The sequence below is a fragment of the Delphinus delphis genome, chromosome 6 (genome assembly GCF_949987515.2).
Source record: "Delphinus delphis chromosome 6, mDelDel1.2, whole genome shotgun sequence".
Taxonomy (NCBI): domain Eukaryota; kingdom Metazoa; phylum Chordata; class Mammalia; order Artiodactyla; family Delphinidae; genus Delphinus; species Delphinus delphis.
Genome location: NC_082688.1, coordinates 63467387 through 63486645, shown reverse-complemented (window position 1 = coordinate 63486645; position 19259 = coordinate 63467387). Strand labels below are relative to the sequence as shown.

Sequence of the window (19259 nt, the reverse complement as noted above, 5' to 3'; positions counted from 1 at the left end):
AACGTTTCCTCCCTTGAACAGGAATCCCTTTTCCCAACCAGGAGCTGAAAAATCAGAAATGCCCCAAATTATCAGACCTTGCCTTCTATTGGGAAAAATGAGAAGTTAGGCACAATAGAAATACATGAGGTTTTAAAGCTCTCTCTTTGCTTTTCAAAGGAGGTTCTAGAGTAAGTTCCTATTTCTTCCTTCTTACCCACATAAATGGAGCTGTCTTCCACTTATCATAGATCCTCCCTGTTCATCTCATGGGAAGAGTAATGGCCTTGAGACTATCTCATCATCACTGCACCTCTTGTTGTGTCTTATTGCTTAATGAATGTTAAGCTGAAAACAAATCCAGGTAAACAGGGGAGCAGAAAATAAAGTTCAGCCAATGTGAGCTTGTTTGTAAAGTAACGTAGGGAAAAAAATCCACCTTTTAGGATCATTTTTAGCATGGCGAATGGACTGAGGAGATAAGTACTGTTCTCTACCAGTTGATTGGATTATATCAGTTAATTTATTCCAGTGTTGGTAATTGCTGGATGATACTAATAGAAAACTTTCAGTAATTATTTTATTATTATTATTGGTTGGTTTATCCTTTCAAAGGAAAGTTTGAAAACCATTTTCTTAAGCACCCCCTCTTTTTTCTTCCAAATGTCCTTACTGGATTCCTGGGCTCCTTTTCCCTCTTTTGTGTTGTCTGTTGTATTTTGGTTTTCGTGGTGTGACATACACATCCGTAATACCACGAAAGATTCCTGCTCAGTGAAGAGAGAGTTGAGCAGTGTGGTCACTTTGAAAACACAAGAGTCACTGTGAGTGGGAGCCTAATGTGAGGAGGAAGCTTTGGCTTGGGGTCCAGACTGGGGTAACCTAACTTTCGTATTCAAGTTGGGTCTGGAACCCTGACTTCATTGCCATCACTAATATTGCCATTGAGTAAACAAAGCTAAATAAATGAGAATGATGCAGCAGCCCAATAAAAGTCTTCTCATTTGTAGTTTATATTTTCAGGCAAACCCCAGAAATGACCATTTTCTTAGAGATTATTTCTGCTTTATGTCCTTGCAAAATTAGCTAGACTTTTACCCCATCTTTACTTCATTAAAGTGTTCCTTAGATATAGAGTCTGCTAGAAAATCGAATATTTTGTCAACAAGATGTAAAAATGGCAAGCATCATTTTCTTTTAAGTAGCTGTTGCTCTTTCTTTCATTTCTTAACCAGTGTCACAGGAGGGAGAAGGGCTATGCTCCCCTCAGGCAGGTGACAGAGCTTCTCAGGTTCATGACAGGAAGCTGTAACATTCCAACCTTGCTGTCTTTGTTAGTTGGTTTCAGTTCTGCTTAGGTCAGTGGTACCAAAAGTCCTTCTCATCTTCCAGGAGTTGAATGGTCCTATGAAGTAAATTAATGGTTTCAGTCTAAGCCTTGGACAGAGAGACACCACAATTAGCACTCCCTGGTACCTGCGTCGGCATTCTCAGCCAACATGCCAAGACCGAAAATTTCTTTCCAGGTCAAGCATAGCACATTATAAAGAAACTTAGGGAATGTCACACTAAAAGATTTACTCTTTCCATGAGAAAGAGAGAGACCACGCTCATGCCACTGGGTTGAGGTGATACAGTCTGCCTCCAGTATTAAAAAATCATTTCTTATAAAAGTTTCAGCGTTATTTTGTTCCATTATATCTGCTGTGACGTTTGTAAGTGGATGGAGATTTTCTGTTTATTGGCTTCCAACCAGATCTTCAAATACATTGTTTGAAGGTGGAGATTACTTCTTCTTTGCTCTATCAGCCCATTTGTAGGAGGGTGCCTCTTTACACCTATCTCTGGGCCAGTTACATCTGTCATCATTTCAGTTATCTGCTTGGTATAATGTAAGCAATTCAATTTCATTTGTTTTATCTTGTCTCTGAGTTATATATTCCTATGTGATGGCTCTTAGATCACAGAATCCAGATGTAGAGTACATTGGAAGAACTGGGGATAATTTCTTATTTCTTATTGTCTTTTTTTTGGACGGCAACTTATAGCAAAAGTTTAAGTATAGAATACTGTGGGTGTAGTAAAAAAAACCTGGTTAACATTTAGATTCACTTTCTATCTGGCATTAGGCTTCCTGCCCCTTGTCCATGTTGCCAGAGAAATTCAAGGACTGTCTCTATCTCGTGGTCTCAGAATTATTCCTGTAGTTTTCAATGTCTGTGCAATATGTCTACTGTCATGTTATGAAGGTTGTCTCTTAGCTTATTCATTGCGCTATAATGTTCTCATTGGAAATAAAACGGAGGGATGGGAAAATGCAAACAGTAGAAATTATTGTTCATCTTACTTTATGCTCATTTTATGCCTATTTAGACTATAACTCATTTTCTTTTTCAATAAATATTTATTGAATTAAATTTACAAATTTTGCCTTAAGTGACAAAAATTGACTAAATAGATTTCAGGCTCAAGTTTAAAAAAAATTTAATAAACAGTGATTTTTCAGTTGACACCCTCTCCATATGATGTTTGGCGGTAACTATCACAAACCAGGGCACTAATGTTTAAGAAACATGAAAATAAAACTTTCGGGATGGGGGGGTGGGAAAGTTCAAAATGACTGAGAGGAAGCACAGGGTCGTGGTATTATAGTGCAGTGCCGGCAACTGAGTACACCCACCAAGCACTGGTGCCACCCTGTTAAAGTTTCATCAGAAAAAGGCGGCACCATGTGAATTGATGCTTTATGTTTTCTGCAATGTCACTTCCCTCTAGTGGGGTGTTATCTATCACACTGTAAAATATCGAGCACATCCATACTGCTTGCATTTGTGATGGTAAAGCTTTAGTATTGTGAGTTCACATACTTCCCTATACATACAAACATAAACATTTCTGTTGTCTCCTATTTGTGGCGTGTTCTAGTAAAGCGCCATAGATTATGCAGTTCCGGTTGAAGAAAATGCTTCTGTCTCTTCTTATTTTATGAATTTTCCAATGTGAAAATGCTAGACGTCAAGTGAGTGAACTATTTCCTAGAGAAAAAAGAGTAATGCTGAAATTATTTCTCTTTTCAAATATATATTATTCTTAGGTTGATATATGTTGGTCTATATTTAAGACAACTTTTTTATTATCTCCACACGATATTGTTAGATATTCAGATAATTGATAAGCAACTCAAAGTTGTTTATGAGATAGAAATAAATGTACAACGTTTTATAAAAATTATCAGGCTCATAACTTGATCCAGTCAAGGAGCAGACAGTCATGTTTGTGGGAAAATCACATACACAAGGAAAAACCCAGGTATCATGTGAATTGTTAGAAGTTGGATGGAAAGACTAAGTCTGAGTAGGTAAAAAGAAATAGTAAACCTGGATGGGTGGGTATGAATAGCAGAGGATCTGCTGGAAGAGATGGATTTAGAGCTTGGCATTGAAAATCTGATTAATTAAATTAATCTTTCTTAACGTTGATTATCTTTGCCAATATCGTGCATTATAAAACACATTGGGGTATAGCGTTTTGTACTGCGTACTGAGCGGTGACAGTGCTTTGTCACCTTTTTAATGAAAATCATAACAATGACTTGAAATTTATTAATATTCTACATGGATTATATTTAGTCCACTACCTCTATTACCTGACATCTATTTTAGAGTGATGAATATGTCAAAAAGTACATGTATCCATCAGGATCCAGAAAAATAGAGCTCCTACCCGAGTCCACTAGAAAGAATTACCAAGGGGAGACCAATTACAATGATGTTAGAACACGTAAAAACCCAAAGGGGCAGTGAGGCAACCCAGACATTAGCATCTGTAGGAACCCACTACTGCAAAAAGGCTGGAGGGATAAGAGGAGGAGGTGGTGTTGCCAGAGCCCTTGGAGACCACAGGGAGAGGGGCCCACCCTGTGGAAGCTAGAACACAAAGGAGACAGCCATTGCTTGGAGATACCTGTTAAAAGTAGAAAGAGAAGAAACACCTCCCTTTCTCCTGTCTTCCCACTCTCCAAGTTCCACAACTCCCACCAGAGCCTCCCATTGGATGGCTCTAATTTGAAGCCAGTTGTTAACAAGCTGGGAAATGTAGTTTGCAGGAACAGAGTGAGGGATGTCTTGGAGGACAAATTATCACTACATGACAATTCTGATTTTGGAGATGGGGTGGGGGGATGGAATTGCGGTAAGGTTCAAAGCATTAATTTTGTGGGAGGGATTAAGTTTTCAGGATATTATCCAAAGCCTTATCATACTAGTTTTTCTTACTGGCATTGAGTTACTAAATTTCTTTTTTATCCTACCGGGAAATTTAGTTTATGTTTTTTTCATCAAGAGTATTATTAGATGCTTTTGAAAATTCTCCATGAATGATCTTGTTGGTTAATTTTCAATTGTTAACATACTGTAAATGTCAGGAAGTATTCGATCTTCTCTAATTAGAGCCAGTCTTTAGAACCCCAAACAACAGGTGACAGGCTCAATTGTTCTGATGGTAATTGGTAGCTCTGACAAAAAATTATAATCACCCTCTCTTTCTCCATCTTTTGGAGGTATCAGGAATGGACCAGGAAAAGTTCAACTGCCCTTGTAATCAAGCATTGTCTACAACTTGGAAATAATGATGTGGTTTCTTGGTTCTTTTGTGATTTTGAGGGGGAGGTTGGGTATGCAGCATAGCTTGTAGTTTGTTGTTTGACTGGAAGGCAATGTCATTTTTGAAATGGCAGCATAATAATCAATTTGGAAAATTGAACATTAGCCGTGTGTAATGTCATGTGCAATGGAAATAATCTTTGTGAGCATGGGAGATGAGTCTACAGTGAAGAACTTGACGTTGGTCTGTGTTAAAATTTTGTCACATCTGGAAGGCATTTGATGTATAAAATTACATACGTTTGATACCGTTCAGGGTTAAGACATACGGATGGGGCATAATGCAGAAACTTGTTCTTTTTCATACTCTTTAGGTATAGCTTAGAGATTTTTGAATCATAAGGAGTCCATTCGAATCTCCATTAAAGATAAACTGAGTAAAATGACAAAATGGAAGGAATTTTGAGCACAAGGTTCACAGCTCCGTGCTCTTATACTCTCGATTCCCTTCTTTAAAGTGGATTAAGCAAGTGGGCATGCCTGTCATCATTTTTTCTCGTTTTCCAAATAACCAGTCGATTCCATAGTAGGCTGCTGTAATAGGCTTTTTATTATTCTTGTTTAAAGTTACCTGTATTTTTAACTTTCCTCTTAAAATGATCATTTGAAAAAATACTGCCCCATAAAACTATAACAAATCTTCATATTTCTGTTGAGTTACAAACTTTTCAGAGTTCTTTCAAACATATCATTCCACTTATTAGAATAATCCCGACCCTTCTCTTGAAAAAAAGAAGGAAAAGTCATGTTCGTTAGCCATTTTTTGGTTTTTTATTTTACCAGTAAAATTGAGTTACTTTCCTCTCATGCAGTTTTCATTTGCAGGAGGAAGTTACTATCTCCTCATTTGTTTCCTCATTTTATCCTTTAAAAAAAATTTCACATGATGTATTATTCAAGTAGTTTTATTCCTGGTAAATTAGCTTTTGTCCTGAAACCATGAGGACAGAAGTTCTTTGAACCACTTATCAAGGAACTGTTAGGACATTTAATACCGTTATCTGCCACATCAGCAAGCTTCCTGTTTCATCAAGTGACTTCTCTGATTTTTTTCCCTCCAATATTATGATAAAATTATTTTATAAACAAAAGCAGTCATGAACGTCTGACGTACAAATCTACTTGACCATGGTAGAAATATATTATCTCTATCTTACTCTGTTACTCTGCTGTGTACTGTACACCTTTGATTAAATACATACATTTATTTTTATATGAATACATCATCATAGACTTGAGAGCCGTGATTTAATAATAAAGCAAGGGCGACTTATTAATGACATACAACTAGTAGGGTACGTAAGAAACCCACCGATTTCTTTTCTCTAAGCTCATATCATGATTTCAACATTTTAATGATTTGGCGAAGTATCTTTTTACCTTAAATAATGGAGAAATCTGATGAGGTAAAACATTTCTTTTTAAGAACACATGCCAATGAATAAATGAGCACAGGAAAAAATAAGGATATGACTTTTTGGTCACTGACTGAATCAGTTGCTAAATTTATATTTGTAGAGAGCTCACAGACACTTAAAAATAGACTATATGTAGGTAATAACCAAACAAGTAAAACTTATGATTGGCATTACTGCCAATTTAATTATAATTTCAGAAAGATGAAAAGTATTTTAAGTGATATCAGCCATCAAGGTATTGTTCACTGTAAAGAGTGGTCCTTTATTCAGCAGATATAAACGCCAGGCAGTGAATAAGGCTAACATGTATCTTGACCCATGAATTTTACACTCCAACAGGAGACCTGTACACTAATGCAGAACTTTAATTACCTGCGTTGTTAGTGTTTTCAAGGGGAAGTATACAGTGAAAACGGAGGAGGACTAACTAGGAGCGTTTTTTTTTGGTGGGGGTGGGTGGGTGTGAGTGTGGGAAATTAAACCTTAAAGTCTATTAAAACAAGTCTTAGCCTTTCCGCACAAATATTTGTGCATATTTTCACTGTTGTATAAAGTTATTTGTTTCCTCTTATTCCTGTTGGAAATGACTAAGGCCAAAAACTCCTACCTTTTCTTATTCGGTTTTAAGTGATTGGGCAAGATACAAACTGATTCAGGCATGAAGTGGTTTGCTTAGGGTCAGAGCACAAGTGTTGGCAGTTACTGAATGGAACCCAGGAGTTCTGACTCTCCAGACAGTTGTGAGAAAACACGTCCTGCTCCCTGAGAAGAAAGATTGCCAACAAAATATTAGAAAGTCTTATGTCTGGTTTTAATCTAGATAAACAATATTGTATTAAGTTTTGGGGAAATACAAAAAAACCGACATAGCACAGAAGGGCCACGTACACCCAGAATGTGCTAGGTGTAGGACTTAGAATAATGCATGAAGACCCCAGGACAAAATAAAGCAGATAAGTAAGTTACTGTGCCAGGCAGTGTAATTAGTGCTGTTCAGGATTTCGGTGGTAAAAGAGCATTTATTTTCCCCTGCTTTCCTTTTAAGAGAAAATTTCAGACCGATAGGATCACAAATGTTGCATTTCGTTTATGTTGAAATTTTGCATTGATTTTTCAACTTGCCTCCACAATTATGCTCTTGAGTCTGATGACATTCTGGTTTTCATTTTCAGATTCATATTTCACCAGCATTCTCTTTGCACTACATACCTTGCTATAAAATGCAGGTTTCGTGGTTTCCAAGGGAAAAAAAAAATTATATTACATAGTATGGCTGAAATCCACAATGTCTCCCAGATGGGAAAGACAGAACATTCATCTCATCTTTTCCTCCTGGATCTGGTGGGGTTTTGGAAAGGACTTCATTGTTTTCATGTGGCAGAGTGCATTGGCAAATTGTTTTTTAAAGTACGCAGTGGCGTGTTCATCTCATATTATAAGATATGGGCAGCATTTAGGAAAGATTATAAATCTTACAACTCTCCTCAGAAACTTAAAATACAGCTGGAAATGTTTTGCTTCCAACAAACATGCAATCTTCATAAAATTGGAAAAGAAATGTTTTGAATAAATAATGTTTTGGTTTATTTCTCTCTAGTGCTAGATCTATTTTTTTAGTCAAAATCATGCCATAAAACTCCTCCTTCTTCTATGCTAACACCCTTGCCTCTGTATTTATATTTTGCTGGTGCATCTAAGTTTTTTTTCATTTTTAAAGTATGCCAGATTGCTTTGCCTTGTTTTTAAAGATAGAAAACTGGATTTGCTTCCAGGGACTCTTTCCCTAACTAGGCCAGTTTAAAAACTAAACAGGGATTGAGTCAGTTAATTAATTTAAATGAGATTACAAATCAAAAACATATTACGCAATCTTGATTTAATTACCACATTTTATTTACTTAATTGAAAACACACTCTAGAAAGTTTGCAATCTTGACAATGACCAGTATGGTATCTTTACATTCTAAAGGCTAACGGCTTCAAAAACAAGAAGTTTAGACGATCCTGGTTGTGACCTTTGGTTTACTCAATCCCTGGATCAGTAGAGAGTCATTGAACTTAATCTGAGGCCAGAAAGGTCAGATACGATTATCCCTGCTTTCATTTGCGGGGGTTTGGTGCTAGTTAATGAAGCAATACAAACCTCTGGTCAGACATGTTGGCAGGTTTCACACTTTTTGTGCAGGGGTCTTCCCATCTGCATTGGTGAATTGTCCCCTGGCATGAACAGATATGCTCTCAAATGGGTGTGGGATCTTCTTTTTTTCCCTGAAATTTCAGTGCCCTATGGGTTTTGGCTAATTCCTTGTGAACAAATTTTGGTCTTGAGCCCAAACAAATCCTTATTTTAATCCTTGTGATATGATGCTTTGAACCTAATGCTCCTGTTAAGCAGATAAAGGTGGCTCTTTAAAAGAAAGTTTAATAATAGAACTAGTAGAATGTGTAGGGAAAAGAAATAGAGGGTACAGTACCTGTCTACTCTCTTGTACTGTATTTTTCTTTGGTTAAATAAGTTACTTTATCTGTAAGGAGCCTCAGTATAGCAACCTCTTTTAAATCTCTGAGTTTTGCTGTATAGAAGATATATTTTAAAATCCATGTTAACCAATAAAAAGGGAGATCTGAAGGTATGGGTCTTCAGATGGAAAATAATATGGATTAAAAAGCATGATTGAAAATATGTAAGAAACCATGTCTCCCAGATATTATTTTGGTTCTGTCAAAAGTATTCAGAGAGGTTTAATGTGTCTTCCTGCTCAGAACCGGGTTTAGGGGAATGGATACAGACTCAGCAAAAATATGTCAAGGACTCCATTAACCAAGTGACAGAGTTAACGCTTCCCATGGGTAGCTAGTTACCCAAGTTTTGCAGAGAAGTGGATGCCATATAACGTAATCTCCTGTTGAGAAGGGACAGATAGACCGAATCAGAGAAGGAGAGAATGAGCATTTTCCCGCACATTTACATGCTTATGAGAGATAAGAATGTGCTTAATTTTCCCAGATTCTTTCTTTGTGTTATTCTCAACCATTTAAGAGTGGAAGAAGGAAGTATTGTAAAACTTTAGTTTTGTGGCATCCCAATTGATGAAACAGTCCTCCATTAAAACTGAAGCTGTATAGATCTTTGACGTGCTGCAGAAAAAATACGGCAAATTATGTAATCAGAATTGTGATTACATAAACCTAACTCACTATAACTCCCAGGGAAATCAGTCCTTGTAGAAAGTAAACTGCCAAGAAGGAGGCAGGACATTTTGCACAGACGGAGAGGGAGATTCGTCTGAGAAGAATAGTTTTCTCCTCTCTCCTTGAAAAAGGTGGATGTTTTTGTCTTAACTTTGTGTTTCCCTGTTATAAAGTGCATGGGTTTGTATCCCTTCTTTCAGGTGTTTGTTTCTTACATTGGCTTTTCTCTTTCTTTTTTTTTTTTTTTTTTTTTTTTGCGGTACACGGGCCTCCCACTGCTGTGGCCTCTCCTGTTGCGGAGCACAGGCTCCGGACGCGCAGGCTCAGCGGCCACAGCTCACGGGCCCAGCCGCTCCGCGGCATGTGGGATCTTCCCGGACCGGGGCACGAACCCGTGTCTCCTGCATCGGCAGGCGGACTCTCAACCACTGCGCCACCAGGGAAGCCCGGCTTTTCTCTTTCTTAAGTGATTCTTTCTGGCATACTATATACTTAATTTGTAAAAATATGCTATTTTAGTATGTCAGTAGTTAATAGTGTTTTGGAGAGAAAGAAGGGGACTATTCTAAGCCTCTAGAAAACTCTCATGGTATCTTTAGTTGACAATGGGCTATTTCTTTACCTGCTTAAAGCCAAAGAATATGACAAAGGGGCCCTTTATCACATGATGACTAATTTTAGTTCTAGCAAGAGGCTATCTGTAGGTTAACAGGTTACAGTGTGGGTTTCATTTACTCTTCTGATATCCCTTGATATAAAAGCTATATTGTTATAGAGTCATAGAATTTTAGAGCCAGAAGGGACCTGACAGGTTACCTTGTACAATCCCTTCTTTGCACCAGAATGATTATAAATAAAAATGATGCCTCTCAAATTTTTTTTTTTAATAAATAAAAATCATGCCTCTCAAGTCATGGTATCAGAGAAGAAAATGAATTCCTGGAATGTGTCGTTTTTGGGTAGAAAGACAGCTTATACATAAGGGTCATCAAAAGCTTCTTGGCCTCTTGCTTGCAAACTAGTGGCCTCTCCCTGGACCTCCCCCGACAAGCATCTCCTCCCTTTGTAGGAGAGAGCCAAACCTTAATTTCTGACTCAAAATAGTGCCTCTTATCTACCCCCTCCCATTTCAAAATATTCCTTCAGAAATTAAGGGAAGCAGAACTGAGCCTTACATTAGGCTGGGAGACCCACTCTGGGAATTGTGTCTCTATCCCCTTTCCTTGTCACAGAAGTTTGTCTACTTGATTTTCTTTCCCACTGGATAATTTCTTAAGGATTTATTTATTTATTTATTTAAAATTGAGGTATAGTTGATTTACAGTGTTTCAGGTATACAGCAGAATGATTCAGTTATACATATATATATGTATATATTCTTTTTCAGATTCCTTTACGTTATAGGTTATTACAAGATTTTGAATATAGTTCCCTGTGCTATACACTAGGTCCTCACTGGTTATCTATTTTATACATAGTAGTGTTTATCTGTTAATCCCAAACTCCTAATTTATCTCTCCCCCACCTTTCCCCTTTGGTAACCATAGTTTGTTTTCTATGTCTGTGAGTCTATTTCTGTTTTATAAATAAGTTCATTTTTATCATTTATTTTTAGATGTTTCTGCACAGAGGCAGCATGCCTAGTGTTTCTTCCTTTTTTTCTAGTCTTCTTTGTGCACTTCCGTAGTTTATAGACCAATTGTTTTCTATTCATTTGACTTAAACAAGTGTGTCAGGCGCTGTACCGAAGATTAGGGCCATAAGGCTAAGTAGGGCAGTATCCCTGCCCTCATATAGTTCAGAATCTAAAAGGGATGACCTCAACATGGAGGACTTTAGGGAGAAAAAAGACGGACACTGCGTGCAAAGACTCAGGGGCATCAAATGGGGGTGACACACGTGGAACTGAAAGGCTAATGTATGACCCAGGTGTTGGTAGGGGCCAGATCAAAGTGCCTTGAATGACATCCTAAAATTTTGGAGTTTTTTTCTGTATGTATTGGGACTCATGTAAGAGTTTTAGCAGGGAAGAAGCTTGATCAGTTTTAGGTTTTGAAGAAATCGCCTTGTTAGTAGAGAGGAATATGTACCAGCAAGATGTGAGATCTGTTTATTTTTCAAGACTCTGTTCCTAAGGTCACCTCCCTCTGATATCTTTTATGACATGCCCTTGCCCATCCATCATAGGAAGAACTAATTATTTCCTCTTGCTGTGTACTCATTTATAGCACCTATCACAGTGTATTTTTTTTAAATTTGTACATTTCTGTCTGAGCAAGCTCTGAGCTTCTAGATAGCATAGAAGGTATATTCTTTTTAAAACAATATGTTAAAGCTCATTATTGTAAATTACATGGAAATTTAATACACATTTATGGAGAACCTAATATGTTCCAAACATTAGTAACTGGAATACAGAATGTGCTTCATAAATCTTATTCTCACTTAATTGAAACTTACATGAATGACCTTCAAAAAACCTTTCATAGTTGTGATGATCCAACCACATCAGTTAATTGAGTTCATCCCCCTCCACCTCCCTCCCCCCAAGCATGTTAGTACTTAATACAAACATTTAACAGGTCAGTATTTATTTATTATCTTATATGTTTAACGGACAGTTCATTGGACTTCCATTAGATTATCAGTAGAACATTAGAATTTCCTCGGTCTAGCAATGAAAATCCAAACTAAAGTTTTTAGAGTTGGCCTCTTTCTAAAGCATCAATTAGTGTATAGACTTCAATGATAATAATTATTTCCAACTTCTGTTAAAAAGACTAGCTAAAGGTTTTTTTAAATTTCTGAAGGAGGTTTTGAATATATTGGTAAATGGTGGGAAGGAGGAGGGAGATTAGGGGAAGATAAAGTTCCCAGAAATCTTTAATTGAGTGAAAGGTCATTTGGATTTGCATGATTTTAAGATTGCATCATAACCACTCAAGAGGCAGTGTGTCTGAATGGGTGGCCCATGTAGAGAACACATGTTTTAATAGTTGCCTTGTAACTTTGTACAAGCCATTTAGATCACTTAAGTATCCCAGGATCTTCCATAAAATTGTGTCATTAGAGAAACTTGGTTACTTCTTAGGTAAAGTTTAGATATTAGAAGAGCCATGAAAGATTGGCTACTTTTTAAAAAGGAGTGGATGGAAAGATTGAAGGAAAGTTAATAAGGACCATATAAGGATGAGAACCTTTACTTATTCCTAGAGAATCTTTAACCTGGGGGAGGGAGGAATTGATTGAGTTTTAAAAGCATTAATTTAGAAATGCTTTCATTAACTCTTCTGTTTCCTAGAAGAAATATAATATGTTTAATTCACACTTTTAAAACACAAAGGATGGAAAATATGCAAAATGTATTTCAATCCTACTTTCTGTCCAGTCAGGTCAGAAAGAGACAGACAAAGAAATGTAGAAGTTACAGAATGAGATCAGGGAAGAGGAAATAAAATGTGGGGGGAATGACAGAGGACTGGTTTAGGTCTGCTGCCTTCAAGACCCCTTCCCCTCCTTTTTTCTCCACTGCATCAAAATCTTTCTAGCCTCAAGACTGAGTGTGCTGGGCACCTCGCAGTCCCATTCTTACCGCCCTCCTTCTTCAAAGACTTCAGTCTTCTAGAAGGTAATTTTCGTCACATGGCTGGTATCTCCTGGCTTTTGAGCATGACAGCTCCCTGAGAGCCTCGAAATGGCAGCACTGCCTTCCTCCCTTTTGGGGAGGGTGGGACTAAAGCACTTACAGAGGAATTCAAGAGGGCACACACTCGTCCGTCTTCAGTTGATTCACCACGGACAGTTTTAGATGCTTACACTGGGATGGACAAATTTAGTCATATCCCTTTTCTCCCTTTCTTCCTGAGAGTCAGTCCGTTAAAAATATTAGTCATTTTTTGAATGTGTCTTTTCTGTTTAATAATAGCTTTCATTTATTGATTGTGTAAGATGTGTCTGACCAGTACTTGAGGTTTTATATAGTAAAATCTTTGCAATGATTCTATAAGGTAGGTAGCATTACAGTTAAAGATCAGGACTCCAAGGCCCTAAGAGTTAAGTAATTTTGTATAAGATCACATTACTCGTGAGGGACAGAGCCGGGATTCACTGTAACATATGAAGTACACACACATACACATGACTTGAGCAAATGATGGAAGCAGTTAAGGAAAACCTTTGGGTATAGAGTAATTTGACCTAGGTGGTGAATTGGAAGGGTTTTAGATGTGGTCTAAGTAATTCTTTCTCTGAAGTTCACCACAATAACAGTTCATTTTTGGTTTCTCTGCCCACTGTGACTCCCTGGTTACTTCCTTTTCCAGCAGTTGGAATGAAGTGACCGATATAAGGTGACATAAGAGTTAAAAGTAGATTAGAGTGTTAGAATTTACAGTTGCAAAAGTAAGTGTTCTTTTGCTCGTTCCTTGAGGGGGCCTCTTCTGTGTTTTGGGGATCCAGTATATGCTGTTTACTGCATGAGAGGGCACAGACGTTGGACTACGAGGGAAAATCTGTCATGTGTGCCAGTAAATGCCAGATTATTTTAGAAAGTGGAATTATTATTATTAAAAGCAAGTGTATGCCTCAAATTTAGGGTCTACTTGAGCTTTCCCTCAAATGTTTGTGGGTTATTTTTCAGAAATTACATTTTTATTTCAGTTGAAGAAGTTGGTCTGCAGTTGTTGGAAATCGGGGAAAAGGGTAATTTGAAGCAGAAAAAAATTAGGGTTTTCCAAATGGGATGTTGTGGTAATGGGGTGTCCTTGTTCTAACTGAATACTTTCTCAGGAATGGAAGAGACATTTTTCTTTACTGGATCCAAATTTCAGCAACAAGATGTTGGGAAAGAATTTTGTGGTTCTGTTTTGAAGTTGATTTAACTAAAAATACTAAGGCTCACCTAGAGTGGACAGCTCATGTCCTCTGATGACAACCCTAATTTACCTCATGTTGTGTCATCGTGAAGGTGTCATTAGCCACCATGGGGGATCAATATCTAGACCTCCATAAATGTGAAGTAGCTTTACAGGGAAAAATAAAACATGGGGAGGCTCTGGTCAGTGGGTACACACTGCATAAATAGGAACTTCTCAAAATGTTAAGAGTCACTTGAGAAATTAAGCTGGAATGTCATGTCAATTCTGGGGGACATTTGTCAGAGGAACTCAAGGCAAAAATAGCTGAGGCTATAGCAAAATCATATAATTTTTCTTTTTTTATGTAACTGTCATACTCCATGCCTGGACCATCTTTTATGGGAATAAAGAAAGAGAAAGATTGATCTCCTAAGTTATAAGTCAGTGAGTCTTGCCTCAATTCCAGAAAAACTAATAGAATTCATGGGAGATGAGACAAACCTTTTGGAGAGTACCTAACTCTCTTTGACTATCTGTAGAAGACTCTAGCCAGAACTGAGATTGCAGGAGTGGTCCTGACCGGTTTCTTTTCCATTTGGGGAAATAAGAAATAAATTGGAGGATAATGTGGGAATCATTAAATATATTTACTGAGATTTTATAAAAACTGTTCTAGGACAAAAAAAAAAAAAAGGAAAGAAAAGAAAAAGAAAAAAGACAAGGAAATGGGATGAAGGGGCACAGTTCCGATCTCAGTATTAAATCTAGTTAGCAGGCATGAGGCAAAGGGCAGAAATAAATAACCAAGTTTTATACAGAAAGAAGTCAACAGAATGTCCTTGCAGTTAATAGTAGAAGCAGCAGCAGTTGCAGTATGTTAATAACTTGAGTAGAAGAGCAGAATAACTCTGCTGAAAAAACCAGCATAAGATTTTTCTGCTTAAATAAGACTGGATCCTGTCTTGGGTATAATGGCCAGGTTTCAGGAAAGAGACTTGTCTGTGGCCGCCTATGAAATTTTGTTGAAATTCACTATCAAGTTCAAAATTGCCTTTTCTAGGCAAGCAAAGAAAGCTGCTGAATCTGAACCATCCAGCCCAGTGCATTCACAGCCGTGAACAGCACACTGAGGAAAACACAAAAGAAGTAGACAGAATCTCTGCCTCTGCTTAGGAGCATGCAGTTTAGTTGAGGAGACAAAACTTAAATACTAGAACCAATAAAAGAAGATTACAAAGCAACTTGCAAGTAAGGGTATAATAATATGGCGCAAATGACACAGATAAATGCAGAGGGGACATGGAGGAAAGGGGAGTGAGCAAAACACAACAGTGTCAGGTTAGTTAGGAAAGGCATGTTTAACAGTACTGTAGCTTCCATGTTCCTTTCTGTAGCATCGATGAAGAACAATGTGGGATAGGAAATTCAGATATTCTGCATTGATCTCTTCCTCCTTATCTGCCGAGTCTGTCCGTCTATCACAGATGGAAATTAAATTGATCCAACAATTTGCTCTCCACAAAGCCGTGATGGTTTCTACCTAGTAATTTATGCTTTTCTTGGTGTTTGCAAATCGATTGCTATCATGGGATGCAGTCAAACCTGGGCCTGGATCCAGTAGGTTGGGGGATTATTGGAGTGGATATGTGTGTATGCGATTGAAATCCTGGAAAAACGGACTCTAGTTTCTATGTATTTTTACTCATTGAATAAAAACATTTTCGGGTTTTTTTTAAAAAGCATGTTTAATTACACTCAGATTGCATTTTTAGGGAATGTATCTGCTTTATTTCCTACTGCTCCTGACAGGCCCAACCTTCAAACCACCTTTAGTGGCTTCGTCGCCAGACCTTTTGTTTTAAAAAAGCCTTGCCCTACCCCACAAATATTAGAGATCGCTACTTTTTTCCTCTCGAAAAAAAAAAAAAAAAAATATATATATATAGATGTTCTTCTAGTTTAATAAATAAAACATTGCTCCTGAAAGGCTTAGGAAAGTATACTTTATTCAAACACTCGACTTCATTGTTCTACGTTAAAAAAAATTTTTTAAGTCCTTCTGAGGATTGTGAAATTCTTTCAAAACAAATTAAAAAGAAAACATTTTCTGTGATTTCTTTACAGATTCTGGACAATCAGGAAGTCCAAGCCACAATGATCCTGCCAAGAATCCTCCAGGTAAATATGTGTTCCAGGACGTTTGCAATCTGACATTGTTGGAGAACAAAGGTACCACTGTATAGATAAACACCCCGTAATTGGTCAGCTGCCTATTTTGTTCTGGCAGGCAGGTATGATCAGGACAAGATGTGATTCTTTTTAGGCCCTTCACAGTGGCACATACTTCCACATTGGCGTCATCAGTATGTACCTAATCACTAATGTTTTACTTTTTGTTGGTGTTTCTTTGAAAATGAATATGCATGTATTTTATAGCTGTATATCTTGCAGGTGCTAAAAGTCACTGTTGTTTGAAAAGCCAAAAATCCTTCTAATCTTTCTTTTAAAATGCACAAGAAAAAGTATAATTTTTCATACTCTTATTATAGTTTATCAAATCTCATTACTTTAAAAAGTAGGTTGTGGTGGTAGTGGTTATGTCTTCATGCGGGATTTTTGCAAATGAGTTTTTATTCCATAATGTTTTTAATGGGATTCCAAGAATCAGGAAATAATGAAAGTAAGACTTTTCCTTTAAGTGTAATGTATGTCAAATACTCTCTTTATTTTCAGAAGTTGTTCCAGATCTGAAAATGGCTTTTATAAGAAACCATACTGTCTTCATGGTTTTGTTTTTCCTAAAGCTGCAGATATAGAATTTTGACTGATTTAGGAGTAGTATCTCTTCTCATGAGATAAAAACTAGTGCAAAGAAGAGTTTCTAATATTTTAATCTCATAAAAATTTTAATTATATCTGTGACTTTAGTAAAAGAATGCTCTAAGAATAACCTAACAAAAACAAAACAAACAGGTAAAAAAATTCAAACTGACCACATATAACCTCCACCTCCAAAATGATCTCATTTGGCTTTTCATTGAAAATAGACCCCCAAATTTATAAAAGGGAATCATAAAAGTTTCCACAGGTAGACTTAGTTTTAGGTCCTTAATTGCTTGGTCTTCCTGTCATAATACTTTGCTAATGTGAGGCTGAAGAACCCTCAAAACTACAAGAAAATGTGTCAGAGCATTCTTGCTTTAAAAGGATGTTAGAAAGATATAACAAGTAAATATGTAAGTAAAAATGCGAAGTCAAAACAGAATATATTTTTTTCTTTCTGAGTCTTGCCTATATTTTGTTCTCTATTTTTATCTTCGAAAAAAATTTTCCAACTGCATATTAACTTATTCTGTATCGTACAAAATCAGATTGTATGACAAAAGTAGTATATCCTTCAAAGATAAAATATTCTGATTAAGTATAGATATAAAATGTATACTAAGTTGATTTTTCTTTACTTTCATCCAAGTCATTTAATATGACTAAAAATTGGTAGCAAAACATTGAAAAAACTGAAAAATTTTAAATGTAACTTCCAGTTAAATTGATTATTTTATTTTTTGTGTGGATGGGGCCAAGAAAGCGAGCTATTTAGAATATAATAAAATTTGTCAGAAATTTTCTGAAGTTGAGAAAATTTATTAGCTTGTAATGTCTTCAACTTTACTAAAATTTCTTCTTTTTAGTTATTAATGTTTTCTCTGTGTAGCATGATAACCAAAAGTGAATTGTATCCAAACATTTTTTAAAAGCTTCTTCACTCATTTTACAAAGAACTGGCAGGGAGGGGGACCTTTATTAGAAAAAGAGTTGGTAAGCATTGTTAAGTCAGACTAAACAAAGGATATGCTCTTTGCATTTGAATGACAGCTTGGTTTGAAATTAATAAAGCTGTTACTGTTTGAAATGCATTTCTGAACATGTACAGAAAGAATCATACTCACTTAAAATGTTCTCTACTTGAGCTGAATGAATAATCTCTGGATAGTTATATAATGACAGAATATGATTTTTCAATATTTGTTGAGAAGCTTGGTTAAATTGTCTTTACTACATTCAGTGTAGCACCTATTAATTTATCTGTTTACATATAATATGGGTAGCAGAAACAATCAAGATAAAGCATCTCTATTATTTTCCCTCTTAAATTTTCCTTGGAAATCAAACCTTTTGTGAACTATGTCTGAAAACTGGAACGTTGTAGGTAAATGTATATTCTGATTAGTTGAATATTATGTATATGTAAATTGTACATTGGTTACCAGTTTTTCAGAGATAGAATATAATGAAACATAAAATATCAAAATTAAGTGGAATAAAATTAGAATTTTCTTTGATGATTCAGAAGCATTCTATCGTTTTAACATGCTTTGTGTATCATTATATTATGGACTTAACCTTAGGGATTATGAAGGAATTCTGTTTGATGGAAGTAAGAGTTCTGTAATAACTTGACATAAATCAAATCACTAGAAATATTAAATAGTATCTAACTGGAAATGCGAAAAATCATAACTTATTAAGGTTTTTGTTTTGCAGTCAATTGGGATAAATTATACTTATTATTAAAAGCTCTTTTCATAAGTATAAGCATGTTTGGTATTTTTAGAGCATAATTTATCTCTTGGAGCCTCTTTTCATCTCTGTTTTCTGGCTTTGGCTGAAATGTGAAATCTCTGAATTACCGTATCAAGTAGGCATGATACATTTACAGGCAAATTCAATCTACTACCATGAGCAGTGAAACAGTCGAATCACTTTGCTGTTTGTATTGTTATAACAAAGAGAAAGTAAACTTTTGAAAAAGATTGCCTTGAGTTCCAGCTCTTTCTTGTCACTAGTAGTTTTCCACTGGGAGATGTGCAACCCCTGGACATTGCCACCATCTACTTCTGTGTTTATTTCATAACAGCTTGGGAAGAGATGGCAAAAATTCAAGCCCTTTTGGAGGTAAAGGCCCTTTGAAATCAGTTTACCACTGTTGACATGAAGGTGGGATCACATCCAGTCATTCTATAAGTACAGATGCATGGGTCTCCCACAAACTGGGCATCCCTCTGGCTTGGGTTTTCTCCAGCATCAGACATGACTGTCTGATTCAGAAGAACTTCTGAAGGGTGACCTTAAGGTTCTTCAGACTGTAGTATGGA

General features: G+C 36.5%; 1 protein-coding gene across 8 annotated transcripts in view; it reads left to right on the top strand.

The window, feature by feature from the left end:
• The window catches only part of NFIB (nuclear factor I B), a 230547-nt gene that overhangs the window by 117843 nt on the left and 93445 nt on the right, over positions 1–19259 (top strand). For all 8 annotated transcript variants that reach the window (XM_060014760.2, XM_060014758.2, XM_060014754.2 and 5 more), the window contains one exon: positions 16231–16284. In XM_060014760.2, coding sequence (XP_059870743.1) covers positions 16231–16284 — 54 coding nt within the window. The remainder of the gene's footprint in view (positions 1–16230; positions 16285–19259) is intronic.